At 45.2% G+C, this 19,929-nt stretch overlaps 1 protein-coding gene and 1 long non-coding RNA gene across 6 annotated transcripts in view; one reads left to right on the top strand and one right to left on the bottom strand.

The window, feature by feature from the left end:
• Nucleotides 1-5,297: 5,297 nt before the first annotated feature.
• The window catches only part of ARHGEF28 (Rho guanine nucleotide exchange factor 28), a 130,424-nt gene continuing 115,792 nt past the window's right edge, over nt 5,298-19,929 (top strand). For 4 of the 5 annotated variants that reach the window (XM_082191861.1, XM_082191859.1, XM_082191860.1 and 1 more), the window contains exons 1-2: nt 5,318-5,440; nt 19,057-19,100. In XM_082191861.1, coding sequence (XP_082047987.1) covers nt 19,068-19,100 — 33 coding nt within the window. In that variant the 5' untranslated portion in view covers nt 5,318-5,440; nt 19,057-19,067. Of the gene's footprint in view, nt 5,441-19,056; nt 19,101-19,929 lie in introns of all 5 variants that reach the window. The other variant, XM_082191863.1, reaches the window with a different exon arrangement.
• LOC309514727 lies at nt 10,897-13,793 on the bottom strand. The gene is made up of 3 exons (XR_014212133.1): nt 13,624-13,793; nt 13,164-13,410; nt 10,897-11,030 (listed from the first exon to the last, which is right to left on the bottom strand). It is a non-coding gene; the product is annotated as an uncharacterized lncRNA (long non-coding RNA).

Here is a 19,929-nt window from a genome sequence, read left to right as displayed (position 1 = left end):
GTTATATGTTAGCGAACTAAAAGCAAAACATGCTTTTTATATATGGAAGATTTTTTTCAGCTGTTGGATGCCTTGAAAAAGACCTTGCTCAAACTAGAACTGCAAGCCATAAGGAAAATCTTCATTTGTATCCTTAATCCGTTTCCGAAGTCCGTTCTTAAACCAAAGCCATTCTTAAACTGAGGCATGCTTTCCCTAATGAGGCCTCCCATCATTGGTGCCCTTCGACCATTCGGATTCCGTTCTTAGACCGAGGTAAAGTTCTCAAACTGGGACACTATTTCTGGTTTAGCAGAGTTCGTAAACCGAATAGTTCGTAAACAGGACTGTTCTTTAACTGAGCTACCACTGTATCTGGAGTTTCTCCCTAGAAGGCAGGGCTGATGAGAACTAAATGTGAACTTATACATCTGTTTAGAAAATCTATGTGAATAGAGCTTCTGGAAGTAGCTCTTGCTGTCCATTGTGCTGTGGTCTGTTGCTTATCTGTAGTTTTACTGAAGGGCTGTAACTCAGTGGTATCATCTTTGCTAATGGAGCTTGTATGTGTTTGCTACCATCCTTGCTTGTGCTGAAGCCTGAGATGAGAGCTTCCCTTTTTTTGTAGGTGCTCATGCCCACCTCTGCAGAAACAGAATGCTCACAGGTAAGTCTGAAACCTTGCCTTCTGGTGCCAGTAACCTGATATAGTTAACACATAGCCTAATTGCCTGTTTCAAGGTGAGTTATTCTTAGCTCAACTATGAGATCAGGTGGCCTCCAGATGAATCTCAAGTCCTGGGTCACAAAGACGTTATATTCTTGTCATAGGAAACCTTCAAACTGCTTCTAAAAATTATGACTTTGCAGTGAAATGTGGAGAAAGATCAGGTGACTGGTTTCGTTAGGGGTGGTGTAGTCTCTTCTCCCCCCCCCCCACTCCATTGTGCAGTAACGCAGAGAGATGGTCGTGAAATACAACCCAAGCAGTTTCAGTGAGAGAAGGAAATCCAAGATGCTTCCAGGGTCACTGGGAAAGCTTGTGTATGGACTCAGCGTGCTGGTTGCGAGTTCACCAGGCCTAGCTGTTCCATACTATGGCTTAACAACAGTTACAAATCACACAAACAATCTTAAAGCTTAATTTGAGGTTTCCTTGCAGAGAAACTTGTTTAAAAACATGATGTTTTATTTTGCGAAAGTATCATTTTTTTCTGGAGGCCTGTAAGCTTTCATTAGTGCAATCGTCAGATGAATCGACCACCAAAACTTTATGGCCCTCCAATGGGGGCCAATTTTAGTTGGTGGGGGTGGAGAGTTAAGAGCACAATTGCAAACAGGCCATTTTGGTTCCTGTGTGCTTAAACAGATGGGTGGTGTGTGGGGAGGAATGTGAAGATAACCTTACTTTCCAACAATCACTAGGGGTCCTTGTTAAAGTCATACATTTACCTTATACTGCTTTCACTGTCTGAAAAGATAACTGTCATGAAGATCCATAATTTGCATAGTTATTTAAAGATAATAAACTATAATGGCCTGGTTTTTTTGAACCACAACCATCACCAATTTTATCTACTACATATGTTTTTAGAGAAAAGTGCAGCCTTTTAAAAATAAAAAAGTTGCATTACTTCAAGTGGCATGTCTGTTTCCAGTAATTTATATAGAGATGTGTGTTGTTTCACTCCTTTGATTTTCAAAGTCCCAGCTTAGGAATGGGGAAACTTTGACTCTCCAAATGTTTTGGGGCCACAGCTCCCAACATTCCTGATCACTGGCCATGCTATCTGGGGCTGATGGGAGCTGGAGTTCAGTAACCTCAGAGGGCCACAGGTTCACCATCCCTGTCCTAACCACACTAATAGATTGCTTGATTGACCCCCTAAGCTACCGTATTTTTCGCACCATAGGACACACTTTTTCCCTCCTAAAAAGCAAGGGAAAATGTGTGTGCGTCCTATGGAGCGAATGCAGGGGGGGAGGCAGACGGGGAAAGCCCCCAAGAGCCGCACGCAAGCTCCGTGCGCTCTTGCGGGCTTTTCCACAGGAGGGAGAAGGGACTGACTGGCCGCATCAGTCCCTTCTCCCCCCTCCCAGGAAAGCCAGGAGAAGCCGTGCAGCCCTTTTAAAGTGCGCGCGGCTTCTGCCGGTTTTGCGGGAGGTGGGGGAATTCCCGCACCTCCCAGAGAAGCCAGGAAAGCCCTGCGCAGCGTCTCCCGGCAAGGAGACGCTGCGCGGGGCTAAGGGGAAGGCAAAACAGCGAGTGGGATCCATCCCGCTCGCTGCTTTGCCTTCTCCCATAGCTGCGCTCAACCCCTCCGCAAGGAGACGCTGCGCGGGGCTAAAGGGGAAGGCAAAACAGCGAGCGGGATCCATCCCACTCACTGCCTTGCCTTCTCCCATAGCTGCGCGCAACCCCTCCGCAAGGAGACGCCGCGCAGGGCTAAAGGGGAAGGCAAAACAGCGAGCGGGATCCATCCCACTCGCTGCCTTGCCTTCTCCCATAGCTGCGCGCAACCCCTCCGCAAGGAGACGCCGCGCGGGGCTAAAGGGGAAGGCAAAACAGCGAGCGGGATCCATCCCACTCGCTGCCTTGCCTTCTCCCATAGCTGCGCGCGACCCCTCCGCAAGGAGACGCTGCGCGGAGCTAAAGGGGAAGGCAAAACAGCGAGCGGGATCCATCCCACTCGCTGCCTTGCCTTCTCCCATAGCTGCGCGCGACCCCTCCGCAAGGAGACGCTGCGCGGAGCTAAAGGGGAAGGCAAAACAGCGAGCGGGATCCATCCCACTCGCTGCCTTGCCTTCTCCCATAGCTGCGCGCGACCCCTCCGCAAGGAGACGCTGCACGGGGCTAAAGGGGAAGGCAAAATAGCGAGCGGGATCCATCCCACTCGCTGCCTTGCCTTCTCCCATAGCTGCGCGCAACCCCTCCGCAAGGAGAGGCTGCACGGGGCTATGGCTTCTTTAGCCCTGCGCAGCGTCTCCCGGCAAGGAGAGGCTGCATGGGGCTAAAGGGGAAGCCAAAACTTGGCTTGCTCCATAGCTGCGCGCAACCCCTCCGGCAGGGAGAGGTTGTGCGCACCCTGTACGCTGCTCTTTGGGGCTGGGGGGGGGAAAAGATTTTTTTCTTGATTTCCCCCCCTAAAAACTGGGTGCGCCCTATGGTCCGGTGCGCCCTATGGTGCGAAAAATACGGTACATGAATAGCCTGCTGCCTGAAAGGGATGCTTATATATCTGATAGGATTCTTTATTAGAATGCTAAGTCTTTTGTGATAGAAATTCAGTCTTATCCAAATGGCTTCAGAAATGTTTCATAGAAATCAGAAGTATAGATAAACAGGAGTGAGATTTAATAAAGATAAACTGAGATGGAGTAGGAAGGAGAAAAGTAAATTAATTGTACTGTAAATGGAATGACTAAGAGTCATACACTTACTGCTAGCTAAGTTGCTCAAGACAGGAGATACTCCTGTTGAGATTGATGTTTCCCATGCATCACCATCTATGTGACCAGGAATATTTTCCTAACTTGCTTCCAGATGAAAAGTTCGACATGGAGTAATACTGATTTATGGTGCAGAACTTCGGTGTATATAGTCAAGAATGCTGAACTCTTAACAGTAGACAAGATACTGTTTTTGTTTATTTGTGAAGCAAACAGAGTGATATGATAGAGCTATTGTTGCTTGTGCTTCATGTAGTCATTTGTTTGTTAAACCATCATTTGATTAAATGTTATTCACTACTTCTTCTTTTGGTAATGCTTCATAAACCGGCCCAACCTGTTTGATTAGCTGTAACAGTGGCCAAAAGAAATAAGTGGTTACTTTCAACTGTGGAAAGGGCCTTTGAACACACAAATGGGTTTGGGTGGTTCTTTTGTGCTTTAAATAATGTGTGAATACTGGTCATTGACTGGTCATAAAGAGACTGGTTGATTGGGTCATAATGTGAGAATCCATGCCCATATCGATTATTTGATCATAATTTAAGCCATATTAACTTTGAGTACATAGTGTAGGGTAATTCCCCTTTCTCCATAAATGCTTCCACAGCTGCATCAGTGTCCCTTGTTCATCTTTGTGGCAGTGCTCCAGGGCTGCAATTACATGCTAGCAGCAATGCTTTGCAATCCAGTGGAACAATCCTAATACTTTCCAAGTTGTGAGTCCAATGGATGTCTGTAATCAAACCAGGGAAGCCCCAACTTTATTATGGGATGTCTTGCACTTGTATCCCCCCTCCCTCTTCCTCCCTGTGAGGCAGATAAGTGCATGAGCACAGTAGTCTCCCATTCCCCAGTCATTTAATCTCTACCCTCAATGGTGCGCAAATATTCTTTTGCTGTGTCTCTTCACAAATAACATGAACAATTGGACGACTGCAACAGAATCCTCCAGGTTCTCTTTGGACTATCCTTGACCGTCTCATGAAGTCCAGCCTGGGCAGGCCTTAAGCTTATGCCCTGTATCTCATAAACCACCTGCTGCCCCCAAGGGCGCTTCAATGCAAGAACTGGAAGCAAGTTTAAACTGGCAGCAACAAATTTAATCACATTTATATCTCAAAGTGGTGTACATGGTTCCCTTCCCTCCTTGCATCCTCACAACAACCCTGTGAGGGAAGATTAGGTTGAGAGGCAGTGAGCGGCCCAAGGTCACCCAGGGTGGATTTGAACTTTGGACTCCCAGTCTGTGGTTAGTCGGACACGCTAACCACTGCACTGCACTGCCTCTTTCTTGAGCCAAGCCAGCCCTGCTTCCAGAAAATGGCCACAGACTTGCATCTTTCTTATCTAGGGCTGGATTCCCAGAAAGGGAAGAAGGGCTTTGCATGCGGAAGGGCCCAGGTTCGAGTCCCAGCATCGCCAGACAGGGCGGGGAGTCTGATAATCCTGGAGAGCCACTGCCAGTCAGAGCCGACATTACGGAGGTAGAGTGGTGAATGGGCTGACTAGGCGTGGTCCTAATCCACGGGCACTAAGTACACTTGGCCTGAAAGCCACCATCTTGGCAGCAGAGGCGACTCCACATTTTGCCGCAGCTTGTCCCGGCACCTTTCAGGGCTTTTCCGTCGCCCGGGTGCAGCCGTTGCTTGGCGCAAGGCGGCCCGCAAGAGGTCGCTGCCCGGCTCCTGTCAGCTGCCCGGGAGAGTTTTCACACGCGCTCTGGGGAGCCGCGAAGCCCAGCCGCTCCCTGGCCGCTTGGGGCGGCCCTGCCGGCGCTCGGCAGCAACAAGTCGGACGGGGAGGGAGGGCAGGATGGGCGGGCAGGCGGCGCCCGGCTCCGCCCCTCGGGAGCAGCAGCAGCAGCAGCAGCAGCAGCAGCCGGCGACGGTGCCGGGCAGGCAGAACCCCTCGAGGGCGCGCCAGTTCGGAGGTGGCGCCGGAGCGCTTCTTCGGCCCCCGGCTGCGCTCCAAGGGCCACTCCGGGACTCCTCTGGGGAGCCAGCGACAGGTAATGCCCCCACCGGGGGCTGGGACTCCGCTTTCTGGCGGGGCTGGAGGAGAAGAGACTTTTCCAAAGTCTGGCTTTCTGCTGTTTTTCTCAGCAGGTGTCTTCCATCTCTCTCTTTCCTAGGGCGCTTTTGGCTTTAATGAGTGTGAGAAGCCGCAATTCAGCAGGCGCAGCTTTTTTTTTTGCTATGCCAAGGCCGTGTTTTGGTGGTTTGGTACCTCTCCGCCCGCCCTCCCTCCCTTCCCCTCCCCAGGCAAAAGCTTATCTGCCTTTGTTGACGGTGAGAGGCAGAAATTCAACCGATGTAGCTTCTTGCTGCGGCAAGGCGTGATGGGGGAAAGGCTCGCCTCTGGGATATCTGCCTGTCACGTAAAACGGTGGTACAACCTTGCCAGGTCAGTGTGTGTGGGGGTGCCAGGGAGAAAGAAGACTCTCTTCAAAAAGATTAGCTGACGTTTTCAGTGCGGTGGTGGCATTTTGGGTTTGCAGCCAAGTTTGCCAGGTGTATATACTCTCAAACAGGGGCGGGCAGACGGTAGATTGGGATCTGCCTGGTGATCTGCTGTAGACTGGGGAGGGTTTCTGATTCCCAGCAACAATTAACAATAGCAACAAGAAAAGCAACTTTCCTCACCTAAATTAGGCTGCTGAAATGAGGAAAGCCAAGCAGGTGTGGATTTGTGTGTGTAAGGACAGTCGGCTCTGTTCAAAACAAGTACTAAAACACCTTTCTAGGCTTAGCATTTGCTCAGAGGTGTTATTTAATTCTGTGTGTCTTTTGCATAGGATTCTGGCTGGTGGCTCTCGGGGTTGAAGTTAAACACAAACAAAGCTCTGAGAAGCCTGAAGTTTGCCCAACTCTTCTCCAAAAGGATTAGCTACTTTCCCATTATGTCTAATGAAATGTTCTGTGTAATTTGAAGGCTTGCATGCACACATCTACACAACAGGGTGAATTTCGTCGAGTAAAATAACATATTGCTTTGCCTTATTTTGCGGATACAGAGGAAACTCAACTGCTTAGCCTAGGGATGAGGAGTTTGTGGCCTTTCAGATGTAGTTGGACTACAGCTCCCATAATCCTTGACCATTGGCCAGGCTGGTTGGGTTACAGATCCCCTACCTTTGACCTACTCTAAGGCAGATTAGGCAAGGTGCATGTAATAGTCGTGGTGGTGTTTGGGCCAGTGTGCCTGTGAACACTTGCTTTTTCCTTCTGCCTGAGTAAGAGTTCTGTGTGACTCAAAGGGATACATAGGTATGGGCATATGTCTTAGCAGCACCTATTTTCCAGGTCCAGTACAGCCACATCTGCTAGCTGGTCTCAGTCTTGTACTATATAACCTAGCTCTTCTGACTTGGGACTTGTCTGCACTGGTGCCATACGTAGCATGTCAAACTTGATTTCACAGTGAATTTAATGCATGGCTTACCTGTGGTATCTACACAATGCAGCTGGTGTCTCAAAATGCCTGCGCTAAAAACACCACACCACCTTCCCAAAGAGGTGTTGAACAATTTACAGTGCAACACGTTGAAATGCAAACAGATTTTGCAATTGACCAAAATGAACTTGCAGCCCTAAGGAGCCTCCTCTGGTGTCACCTTTGTTGGAGGATCAGGGCCCGGCCATCCCATGCCCTTATCTCCTTGCCTCCCTCCGTCCCTCAAAGGCATATACTGTTAGGCCGCCTTACTTTGGGTGGAGTTCTCGCCTGCCAAGTATCTTGCAGTCTAGGTTGCTGGCCAAACTAAGGGTTGTTGTTTCAATTTCTTTATTTTATTTGGCATACAGTGGTGCCTCGCAAGACGAAATTAATTCGTTCCGCGAGTTTTTTCGTCTAGCGAATTTTTCATCTTGCGAAGCACGAAATCCCATAGAAATGCATTGAAATACAATTAATGCGTTCCCATGGTCAAAAAAAGTCCAAACAAAGCCAAATTTGGTACAACAAGAGTTTATTAAGTGCTCTTTAAAGTCACACATACTGTAAAGAGCATTTCAAAAATTGAAGGAACAATAAATTAAGTTTCTAAACATGACAGAAAAACTTTTTTTAAAAACAACAACCACATGGCCCAGTGGTCACAGAAAATCATAAAAATTCAAAAAAAAACCACACAAGCTCCCAGATTCTTGCAAACCCCTCCTCAACTGTTCCCCCAGCCACCCACCACACAGAAATTCAAACCCAGATTTTTTTTTTTAAAAAAGCAGCAGAGTGGCCCAATGGTCACAGAAAATCATAAAAATTCAAAAAAACAACAACACACAAGCTCCCAGATTCTTGCAAACCTCTCCTCAACTGTTCCCCCAGCCACCCACCACACAGAAATTCAAACCCAGATTTTTTTTTTTAAAAAAACAGCAGAGTGGCCCAATGGTCACAGAAAATCATAAAAATGCAGGAAAAAAACACACAAGCTTCCAGATTCTTGCAAACCCCTCCCCAACACCAAGTCCTTGAATTCCAAACACCCCAACCCAAAATCCAACCCCCCCAAAAAAAGTTTTAAAAGTTTAAAAGAAGTTTTGGAAAAGCTTCAAAAATCACCAAAAACCTCAAAAAAGGCTACCACACCGCGTTCTATGAGTTGCTCCTCGAAGTCAAGTCGCAACTGTATTAACGGTGTTAAGAAAAAGGAAACAAACTTGCAAGACGTTTTCGTTTTTCGTCTTGCGAAGCAAGCCCATAGGGAAATTCGTCTTGCGAAGCAGCTCAAAAAACGGAAAACCCTTTTGTCTAGCGAGTTTTCCGTCTTGCGAGGCATTCGTCTTGCGGGGCACCACTGTACTGATTTCCGCCTAGAACAATCGCCACCCTTTCTGGTTGCTTCTGACCATGGACTCAGAAAGGGTGATACCTGTCAAGCTCTAGCACACTCAACATGACCTCAAGCCCGACATGTCAGTCATTCTCCAAACTGGCGTTGTGTGAGAAATAAACGAATTAAATTATTAAAGGAGCTTGCAAGGAGAAGGCTGCTCGTTTCATCTCTGCATGTTTGAGCGGCTGCTTTCTCTCCCTTCACCTGATTCCTGTCAGCATTGTGGATAGGTCATTCTGTCCCTTTTGCAGGGCCAATTGAGTCATCCAGTGGCTCTCATTGCAAAAACATAGCAGAAGTATCTCCCTCCCCCCCACTGCTCATGGAGGAGGAGGAGGAGGAGGTCTGTTGCATTTCTGTATGAGTGACCAGTGTTTGAAATTAGCCAGGCGCCAGGCGCCTTTTGCACCTGTCTATCGGCCGCAGGCAACTAAGTGAAGATGCCTGGGTGCCAGGATGGGTCACCATCTGGAGCTGCATGCCTGGGGATTGTTGGATCTTGACTGTTTTCACACACAAGCAACACATCCTGTAGAATTCTATTTGCTATATTTCATTTGAACGCTCAGAATGAATTTTGGGCACCGAAATGCTTTTTCTGTGCAGAAAAAGAGGTAGATGTAGACTGATATATATGTGGACTGTCCTTGGATCAAGTGACTTTTCTTCTTTTAAGTTCTCAAAGTTCCTAAGCGAGCTCAAGGTTGTCATCTGAACTAGCCAGATGTTTAACTGAGAATCAGTCACAGTCAGCCCATCATTTGAAAAACAAGACTTTAGAGCTGTCTTACCCAAAAAATGACAAATAGACATTCCATTTTGGTGACTGTATCCTTGGTATAAGGAGCCATTTGGCCCATAGCTTATATATCTGAGTTTCTAACACTGTCAGAATGACTGCTCTGTGGTTGCCTCCTGCCAATCAGCATTTGCTATGGGTTGGGTCGTTCTGTTTCAGCTCTGAATTGAATCGTTCAGTCGTACCTGATGTAGAGAAACAGGAGACTAACCTGCCTCCAGGTTAGGCAACCTATTGTATCTCTGTATGAGCCACTGCTTTGAGATTACCATATCCTAGTCAGGAAGCCCCCCCCCCCATGCCATGCCCAGAAATGCCGCATACCCAACTCCCTCCATCAACAGCCACCATTGCCAATGGTCAGGCATGATGGGAATTGTAGTCTGGCAGAATCTTGGAGGGCCATAGGTTCCCTACCCCCGATATAAAATAACCACCCACTGTACATGTTGCATTTCTGCAGAGTTTGCACCCATCCGTTGAAGGTGATGCATTCTGTGTCCTGCTGTAGAGACTGAATTCCAGGACATGTGTGCTTGTGGCTTTCCCCTTTCAAGTGTGTGTAAGTTATTAGCAACCACACGTGTACAGTTTGAAAAGGGAAATGCTCTTAATTTTATTGACTTTTTCATCAATAAGTTTCCCCCCCTGCCTTTCACTGTAAAGTGACCTCAAGCAGGCTTATAATAATTAAAGCATTATGCAGTGCTGGGACGCAGTAAATGCAGTGCTATCAAAGCAAGATAAAGCAGCGAAACCCGCAGATAAAAACATCAGATAGAAGTTTCCACTAGGAGCTCTTGTATACCATGAAAACCTTGGGAGAATTTATAGACATGGGATGTGCCCTGCAGTACTGATGCGAATGTATATGGGTTTGTTTGTTTTTTATAGAGTTTGCAGTTGGAAGGTATCTTCTATGACTCCTGCAACCATGCAGATGCTAAATATATTGCTTTTCCTTTGGGTCACATCAGTGAGGCCCAGAGGGTTGTGTGTCTTGTCATCTGGGCAGTCCAGGACCTCCATAAACACTGCCCAGCAGAGGTCACTTGCTGTTACCCAGAGGTGCCAAAACTTCTCTCAAAGAGGGCCAGATTTCATGAAGTGAACATACGTGAGGGCCGACCAGTTACTGAGCTTTTTTTTTTTTTTTTTACAATTTTAGCCTAAAGTTGTTGAGCGTTTTAAAGGATTTTACCCCAGGACATTTTACCCACGGGGGCCGGATTGAATCGACCGGCAGGACGAATTGGGCCCACGAAACGGACTTTAGGCATGCCTGCTGTTACCCAAGTATAAAAGCTCACTGTAAGAGGTGGCGCTGAGATGACGCAAATCGAGTAACAGAATAAAGATGCACGCTTCTTCAGGAGTCAGCCACATCAAAATGATTGCATAATGTCTATAGATTTGCTGGTCCATTAATTAAATGCTATGCAAATTCTCTTGGCACACGTTCTCTAAGCATTGCTAGTTGGAACGTAGGATTATGTTACAGCACATTAAACTGTAAATGAGAATTACTGCTACTGAACCAACAAGTTCAGTTCCCACAGTTAAAGGGGGAAATGTAAATGAGGAAACTACCCTAGTTAGAGAGTTGTAAAACACAACCCTCAGCCCCCAGTCTACCTGGTGCGCTTTTTCTGTGTTGCTTGGCTTGTTCGCAAGATTTAAATTTCTGGCTTGCTTGTTCCTTTGAGCAGACTAGACTTCCCAGACTGATTTGCTGATCGTTATTTCTAGTATCTAGTATATGTAAAACTGTTTCCTCTTTGAAAGGCTTGTCCCCGGTTCCCCCCCCCCCAGGAGACAGAAATGGGAATAACTTAAGATGCTTTTATGTGTGATGCTTCTGTTGTTGCTGCTAAAAGAAGGGTTGAAGTAGCAGGATTTGAAAAGGAAGCAATGTGCGTAACAAGTGGCTTGGCAGGCTCACACCGAGGATCACTTTTTGACCTAGAAGAAGGAAGTGTGGAAAAAGATAGAGCTTTGAATGGAAACATGAACCCCCTTATATAATTGGAGACGCAGGGAAGGGGGGAAATACGATGCTATGGGGGGGTCCAGTGAAAGTAGGTAAAGGTAAAGGGACCCCTGACCATTAGGTCCAGTCGTGGCCAACTCTGGGGTTGCGGTGCTTATCTCGCTTTACTGGCTGAGGGAGCCAGTGTACAGCTTCTGGGTCATGTGGCCAGCATGACTAAGCTGCTTCTGGCGAACCAGAACAGCACACGGAAACACCGTTTACCTTCTCGCCGGAGCGGTACCTATTTATTTACTTGCACTTTTGATGTGCTTTCGAACTGCTGGGTGGGCAGGAGCTGGGACCGGGTAGCAACGGGAGCTTACCCCATCGCAGGGATTCGAACCACCGACCTTCTGAGTCCTAGGCTCTGTGATTTAACCCACAGCACCACCCACATCCCTCCAGTGAAAGTGGGCAGTGCTAATACGCTGATCTGTGCATTGCAAAGGATACCTTTACTGCATTAACAACCACCAGACACCCATATACTGTAGATACTACATGAGATGTTCAAAGGCCATTTAAATCTCCCATATGAAACCACTCATAGAGTCAGGTCAGCAAAACATTTGCTATATAGACTGCCAGCACAGGGAGCCCTTGGAACAACTCTTTCCAGCACACCGGAGACAGCAGTGGAGTACATTAGAATGGTATGTTCAGAATATGAAAGTAAATCCACGCATGTGTTTTGGCGTGGATAGAATTGTAGCATTTATTGAATGATTTCTTACCGACAGCAACACATGATGTGGGGTAATCATGATTTCCTAACATTTTTTTAAAGCTACAAAGCAAGCAGGTGGGCGGCCTCAAAGCAGTAGAACCTGGAGAGGTGTTTAGCCCTCACCCCTATGCTATTTTTGCAGTTGATACACCTGCTTGTTCCTCCCCTTCAGTGAGAGAATTAGTAGCCTCAAAATGGGGGGGGGGGAAGGTGGAGGAGAAAAGGGTTAACACTGCCATCCTCACCTGCAGCCATGATGCAGTTAGGTCATTATAGACGATGGGCTTAATAGACTGGGGTGCTCTTTCGACGGTAACATACATTATTTCACAATGTAGCAAGCCAGCCTTGGTTCATTTGGGGACCCCCCTGTTCTGCTGAGGGAGGGGTTCTGGATTCCTGCCCCTAAGTCTTGCCTTGTTAAGGCCACATCTCCAAGTGAGTTTTTCCAGGTAGTTGCAGCTGCTGATAAGCATTGAAAAATAGTTGTCAGGAGTCTAATTACAGGTAGTTTGGTGCTTAGCAGCTTTGTAATTTTGGACAGCTCTTATTAAAATTTTCAGGAACTAATCTTTAACTTTAGACTCCCCCCCCTCTTTTACTTGTTTTCAACATTGGGGTGATCCCTCAGGTGAACTCTGATGTGTTTTTATTGTGTGTTTGTATTGTGTTTTCATTAATGACAATACGTGAAACACCAGAAAAGAAAGAAAGGGTAAGATGTGTCTGTTGGAGAGCTTCTGCTTAACTCTTAGCCAATAAAAATGTTCCTGCTAGGTTTTCCCCCTGCTAATGTGGCCATGGGAGAATGCCCCAGAACCCTTTCCGCTTTTACATATTGCTAATGCGACTGTCAAGTTCTGATTACAGAATCTTTATTATTAGTGGCAGCCTGTGAGCTTATGCAATACCACACCCTTGGTTAAGAAGCTATTGCTGATTCACCAATTGGGTGTGGTGGTGGTGGTGAGGAATAGGACTCCTACCTATAGCTAAGCAAATTTGGTCCTAATTCCCAGAAGCAATCCTTTATTTCTAATGTTGAGCAATGTTTTTGTGAACATTTTTGGTTAAAAAGCAAGCTCCCGCCTTCTTCATAAGGTGGAAGTAAATGCTACAAGGGGCATGGGGCTGCCTCCTCCCACTTGTCTAGTACAGTTGACTCCATGCTCTGATGTAATTGCACGGCAGATGGAATTCAGTCTGGGGCTGCCATATTTGATGGTAAACCCATGCCCTGTGATGGTAAGGGTTGAATGCATGTGGGCAATGCCTGGTGAAAATTCAGAAGGCAGAGGTGCAGTTTGGAGTTCAGTTACTCTTCCATTTTTCTTACCTCTCGAAATTTTTGCAATACAGGTGTTTTATTTTTATATATTTTCAAATGCCATTTTACTTATCTGGCCAAATGGAAAGGATGTGGAGAGGAGGCCAGACTCCATGTATCCCTCTTCTGCAGTTATTTTGCCATCGCTGGGGTGTTGTGTTTAAATACCTGTTTTCTTTTCCCTTTTGGTTTACGAAGCAGCTGGCAGGTGGCGGCGGCTGTTGTGCCGTTCCAAACAATAGCAGCATAAATGTTTCTTAGGGGGAAGAAGGAAGGATAAATAAAGTTAATCTGTACATGTGATCCCTTAGCCAAGTATTCTTCCCTGTTGTGTACTTTGCTTAATCTGATTTCTTTAATGGTGCGCAAACTAAAATAATCTTCTAACTCATTCTTTCTGTTAAAAATTTGTTCTCATTTAGTATCTCATCACAATGTGCTTTGTTTGACACTTCCAGGCAAAACATACCCTTTCTTGGGGCTCTGTCAGTGGGGAACTTTCTTGATACGCAGTGCTTCTAGAAAACTTGAAAGTCCTTCATTCTGAGAGCAAGCCCCAAACTGGTCGTCTGCTGAGCAGTTTCTCAGCCCACGGCTGGCCTTAACATAAGTCACCCTGAGCCACTTGTCTCAGGTGGCAGTTTGGTGACAGTTTGCCCAGGTGACAGTTTGCCCAGACCCCAGCCTCATTGCCAGCCACTGCCGTGCTTCTGGAATTCCCCTGTTGGCGGCAGCTGCCTCAGTGGGCATCTTGGCAAAACCTTGTGAGACCTGGGGTGGCTTCTCTGTGGTGCAGTAAGTAGCAACCAGCAGTGCTGTGTGGTGTAGCATTGGCAGGTTCTGCCTTGCCTCAGGTGGCAAAAATGGCTTCATCTGGCCCTGGTCAGGCCTGACACAGCTTTAATGGAAAAGGGGCTGCTTTCAACCTAAAAGGCAGGCAATTATGGCAGCTAAATTGCCCCATACAAGCTGTGGTTTCATGGCCTGGTTAAACAAGAAGCCTGAACGGCAATAAAGGAGGATGCAGGTGAGAGGAGGGAGAGTACATCCCCAGAAGTGGCCAGCAATCCTTTCAGCTGTGATTTTATTTACTGTGGTACCTCGGGTTAAGTACTTAATTCGTTCCGGAGGTCCGTTCTTAACCTGAAACTGTTCTTAACCTGAAGCACCACTTTAGCTAATGGGGCCTTCTGCTGCCGCCGTGCCACTGGAACCCGATTTCTGTTCTTATCCTGAAGCAAAGTTCTTAACCTGAAGCACTATTTCTGGGTTAGCAGAGTGTGTAACCTGAAGCGTATATATCCTGAAGCGTATGTAACCCGAGGTACCACTGTATTTTTATTGTATTTTTTAATTTATTAAATTTGTTTACCGTCCTTCATCCATAAATCTCAGGGCAGTTCACAACATAACATTACAATATAGAAAACACAAACTGCATAATAAAAATAAGAACAAAAGCAAAGCAATAATCCCCCTCCCATAACACATTTAAAAGGGCATTGGAGGGCAACCATCCAAAGGCCTGGTTGAAGAGGAATGTTTTTGCCTGGTACCTTAAGGTGTGCAATGAAGGTGCCAGCCGCAATGCCCTAGGGAGAGCATTCCACAAATGGGGAGCCACTGCAGAAAAGGCCCATTCTCATGTTGCCTCAGTGGATGATTGACCCCCATTATATCTGCCCTGTCCTTCCCACTTCATCTGTTTCATGAGTTTCTCCATCATATGTTCCACAGGGGGAAATTGTGTGGTTTGAGGGTTCTGTAGCCTGATCTTTTTTCACAGACTTGGAGCTGTTTCTTTAGAGTATCTTCATTTCATCTCTGAGGCAGGACATGCAATCCCCCCCCCCCTTTTGCTGCTGTAAATGTCCCTGAAACAGCATATAGATCAACACTGCTGTTTTTCTTCAGATGTTAGTAAGATCTTACACAAGAGCAGGAAGCCAAAGAGGATCAATTATGCGTCCTGTTGCACGTCCCTTTCAGGAAATACCATTATTAATGTGTGACTCTACTGGTGCTTGCTTAAAAGAAATAATGAGCATGTTTTTAAACAATGGTTGCTGTCCTTTTGCGTGGAAGACATAATATGTTCCTGAGAGTACTTGGTGTGGGGCTTAATGCTGCTTGAGATGCAGGCGAGTGTAATGTAAGAACAGCTATCACATGTCTGTTCCATTGCTAGGATATGGGTGATAACTAACTCTAGCTATATTCAGAGCTGGCCATTGAAATTAATGGTCCACTAATTCCAGTGGATCTACGGTACTCTGAATATCACAAACATAGGGTGATGTGCAAAGTTGTTGTTGTATATGGGATTTGTTTGGGCAAAGCAGCACTGTGGGTCGAATGGCTTAAGGCCGCAATCCTAAAATCATCTCCTCTGGGAAGGGGCCATGACTTAGTGGTGGAGTGCATGCTGAGAACACAAAAGGCCCAGAGTTCAATCCCTGCCATCTCCAGTTAAAGAGTTCAGGTTAGCAGGTGATGGTGAAAGATCTCTGCCTGATACCATTGAGAGCCAGTGAGAATCATCTAGTGTTCAGCTACTGTATTGGGACCAGGGATGGAAGAATCTGTGTTAATTTCAGTTCTCTCCACTTCTCATCTTTTCCAATCTTAAATTTGGTTCTCTACATTTCTGCAGCAGTCTGAAATTTCCTTTTTTAAAAATTCTCAACTGTGGTGAAATGGCATTGTATTTCTATTTAAATTATAGTTTTTTTAAAAAAATATATGCATCTACACCTATAAAGCAGCACATGCAAAATTTATGCAAATATACACCCTCTTTTCTGCTTTTTTTGGGGTGAGGCACTTCTCTTTTGGGCAATGTTTATAATAGGCTACCATAAGAATAGGGAACCCAGCACTCAATATATCTGGAGGTGATGAAAGCAGAGGCATGGCGCATGCTTGGGTGATATTTAATGGTAGAGCTATACAGAGTAGACCCAATGAAGTTAATGCACATGATGACAATGCTAGGTTCATTAATGTCAGTGGGTCTACTTTAAGTAGGACTTTACTGAATACCACTGTTTGTTCTGCGACTTTGAGTTCTGCACAGCATTCATGGTCTGCTGCAACTTCATTAATTGGGCAGCTGCTACTTCTGTTTGCTAGCTTGACAATGCCCTCATGGTGAAAAGAAAGTTTGCTCTGGGCTTCCTCCACCCTATGTGGAGCTTACTTCTGTGTACGTAAGTAATGTAATGTGTGAATAAGTCCTTATTAGCCCTTTGTAGTGCTCTAGCTGGGGCTGATGGCAGTTGTAGTAAAAAAAAAAATCTGGAGGGCAACAGTTTAGTGAATACTGCCTTACAGGAACAAGGAATTAGTCATAGAAACAAGGAATCGGTTTTGTTTTGTTGCAGTGGAAACGGCACAGGTAGATTTGCATCCACAAGAGAAGAAATGTTTAAACAATTTCTGACTCATTGATGCCACATGGTATGAAATAATAGACTGCAAAACAGAAGCATATTTATTTTGGAAAATGTTCAACTTGACTAACAAATCCATTTCTGAATGAAGGTGACCTCCTTTAGGGCAGACTTTTTGTTTCAGGTCCAATTTTTGTTCCTTTTGGTGAGAGTGTTTTGCTTAGTACATTTATCAGCTAAATGATAAATCATTCCAAATTTTGTTTCCACACCCAACCTGAACTAATTTCAAATAAAATATTTTTGAGGCTGCCCACTGTGGCTGTGATGAGAGAAGGAAAGGAAACTGTTCAACGTCTTATAACTGTTTATATTTTTGCCAAATGGGAAGATTGAGTTACTCAGTTGAAAACTCAGTATTGCAGTCAACAGGTCTACACATCCTGGAAATGCTGCTCCTTGCCATTAGGTGAGGAGCTTCAGATTGCTTTCCATTGCTTTCTGAACATTTGCAGCTCAGGAATTACTCATGAGTAAATGCTCAGCTTGTGGGACTTGACAATTTGTAAGTACAGTGGTACCTCTGGTTGCGAATGGGATCCGTTCTGGAGGCCCGTTCGCAACATGAAAAGAACACAACCCACAGGAGCGCATCTGCGCACGCACGGGTTGCAATTCACTGCTTCTGTGCATGCGTGAGCGGCGAAACCTGGAAGTAACCCTTTCCGGTACTTCCGGGTCGCTGCGGGATGTAACCTGAAAGAACGTAACATGAAGCGGATGAAACATGAGGAATGACTGTAGTGATTATAAGTAGATTAGCTGCTGGAATAGAGTAGGATGGCAGGCTGGGAATCTTAGATTCATAGAATTGTATCACTGGAAGGTACTCCAGGTGTCATCTGTTCCAACTCCCTGCAATGTAGGAATCGCAACTGAAGCATCCCTGACAGACGGCCTTGCAACATCTGCTTTAAAACCTCCAGTGAAAAAGGTTTTGTGTAAGCTGATCCTGGCGAGCAAGAAACTTGTGGTCTAGTCCAATATCTCTCTTGGGAAAGAGTCTAAAGAAACAGACCCCCTTCCTTGAATGAAATCAATTGTATGGGGATCTGCTTTGCAGATCAACAGGGGGAAAGGACTCTAGGCAGCTTGTTATTTGAAGCAGGAGGTTCCTACTTCAGCCAAACTGTGAGTAGAATTACTTACAAATAGGGATAAGGGAGAAAAGTGCACCTACCTAATGTGAACTTTCCAAAACAATATGCGAATCTTTCGAAATTAAATCCTTATTTGAATTTTGCAATGCAGTCTTCCTGCTGAGTAATGCTTACTAAACTGGATATACTAGATTAGTGCATGCTTAATATAGGTATGTTACTGAAATTAGCATACAAAACCACATCATATTAGGGTAAATTGTTCTGCAAATATGTGTATATTAGACAAAATTGAACACAATAGTGGTTATATTAGGCAACATTCACACTACAATGCTGATGAATTTTCAGGAGGACAAATCACAAACAGATGTGGAAATATGGATAAAAATGAAGTGGCAGATTCAACCATTCCTACTTGCAAACAACCACCCTGCTTTGCTGTTTGAAGTGTAAAGCTTGCTGGGGGCAGTATAAAAGTTTGTGCAAAATGATGGGTGAGGCAGCAGATGAAAGGACAGAGCATGTTGCGATAATTGCTGAAGAACTGCCGACTTCTCTCAACTTATTTCAAACTGTAACTTCAGAGTAATAGTTTACTCAAAATATGTTCGCTTAATCTATTAATAAAAGCAAGCACCCCTATCAAAAATATGGTCAAATCCTTTTTTTAAAAATGCAACATAATTTATGTGAATGAACACCAATGGATAATTATGACAGGTGAAAAATGTTTGGCATTCACCTGTGGTAAAGAATACAAGAGCAAAATAATATCGATCCCTGGATTTTTCACCACATTTACTGAAAATCCCTGGATTTTTCACCACATTTACTATTTGCTCACTTGGTTAGAGCTCTGTGCTGATAATGTCAATGCTGCAGGTCCGATCCCCGTATGGGACAGCTGCACATTCCTGCACTGCAGGGGGTTGGACTAAATGATCCTCAGGGTCTCTTCCAATGCTACAATTCTATGATTCTAAACTACAGATAACAATATACAGGGCTGAAATAAGCCAAGGTACAGGTTTATAGTGAATAATCTCATGGAAACCGAAGCAAATATATATTGATGCTCTGCAAATGCATTTAAATTTAACCAGTTGTTTTTTAAACTGGTATAACTTTCCCCCTGTAATTTTACTTTTGTACCTGCCATGTTCCCTTGGTTATGGAGAAATGCACAAGGAGGAGTGGCTTTTACAGATACCCAGAAATTGCTTGCTTGGAAAGCAATTCAGATGCCATGGTGATAGGCTGAGCGTTGGATTCAGAACAATGCACAGAATAGTGTCAATGCCTTGAATTAAAGTGTGTGATAATTACTTTGGTTTCCTCTATTTGTAGATGCTGCAACGATGGAACTGAGCCGCACTGAAGTACCTCTTTATGTAAGTTCCAATGTGTTAGGCTTCTGCCCTAAAAGGTCCTTTTGTTTTCAGGAAGGTCTTACTGAGAAGCAGTGTGAATGAAGCAGAAATTATGTTCCCTGCTTGACAGAGGCTTTAAGCCACTGAACGTTACTATCTCATTTGAGCTGGTGTAGCAGTAGCACTTTTCATGCATATTGGCGCACGTGTTTCTGAAGTAGCTTTGAAATAGTTTTCACGTTCTGACATAAATATTACAGCACTGTTCTAGCCTTTCAGCTGGCAGAATTTGGAATGGATATTCTAACTGTGGCAGGAAAATAGCCTCCCTGGTTTTAGAAGATAAACATTTCCATTATGGTAGTTTTTCTTCTTCTTTCTCCTGTCAAAATAGTTCTGTATATCATGCAAGTGACAAGTGAAGGGTATTGTGACTGAGGTTGGCATACAATTGTTAAATGTACAGGCCTAGTTCAGATGTAAGGGGAAACCATGGTTTCTCCGTACAATATGGGGCAGCCAAAGTGATGACAACCAAATGTTGCTGTACTACAGTTCCCATTAGCCTGATGGGAGTTGGAATCCAACAACATCCAGAAACACCACCGTGGAACAAGCCATGGAAAGGCTTGAGATTCTGCACTCTCATCTCGTTTCTATTCTTCTTTTAGGTACCAGAAGTGGAGACTGGGAGTTTCTGCTCCCAGTTTAAGCTAAACCCAGTTTCCCAAAGTGTTCAAACTCTGGGAACTTTGGTTTGTTTAAACTGTCATTTATTATACAGACCAGGATTGGAAACCATGGTTTGACCAGGGTTTGTTCTCACTAACTAGAACAGGGATGGGAAGCC

This window comes from Podarcis vaucheri, assembly GCF_965113315.1.
Source record: "Podarcis vaucheri genome assembly, chromosome: 11".
NCBI classification, from domain to species: Eukaryota; Metazoa; Chordata; class Lepidosauria; order Squamata; family Lacertidae; genus Podarcis; species Podarcis vaucheri.
This window is presented reverse-complemented; position numbering and strand designations above follow the sequence as displayed.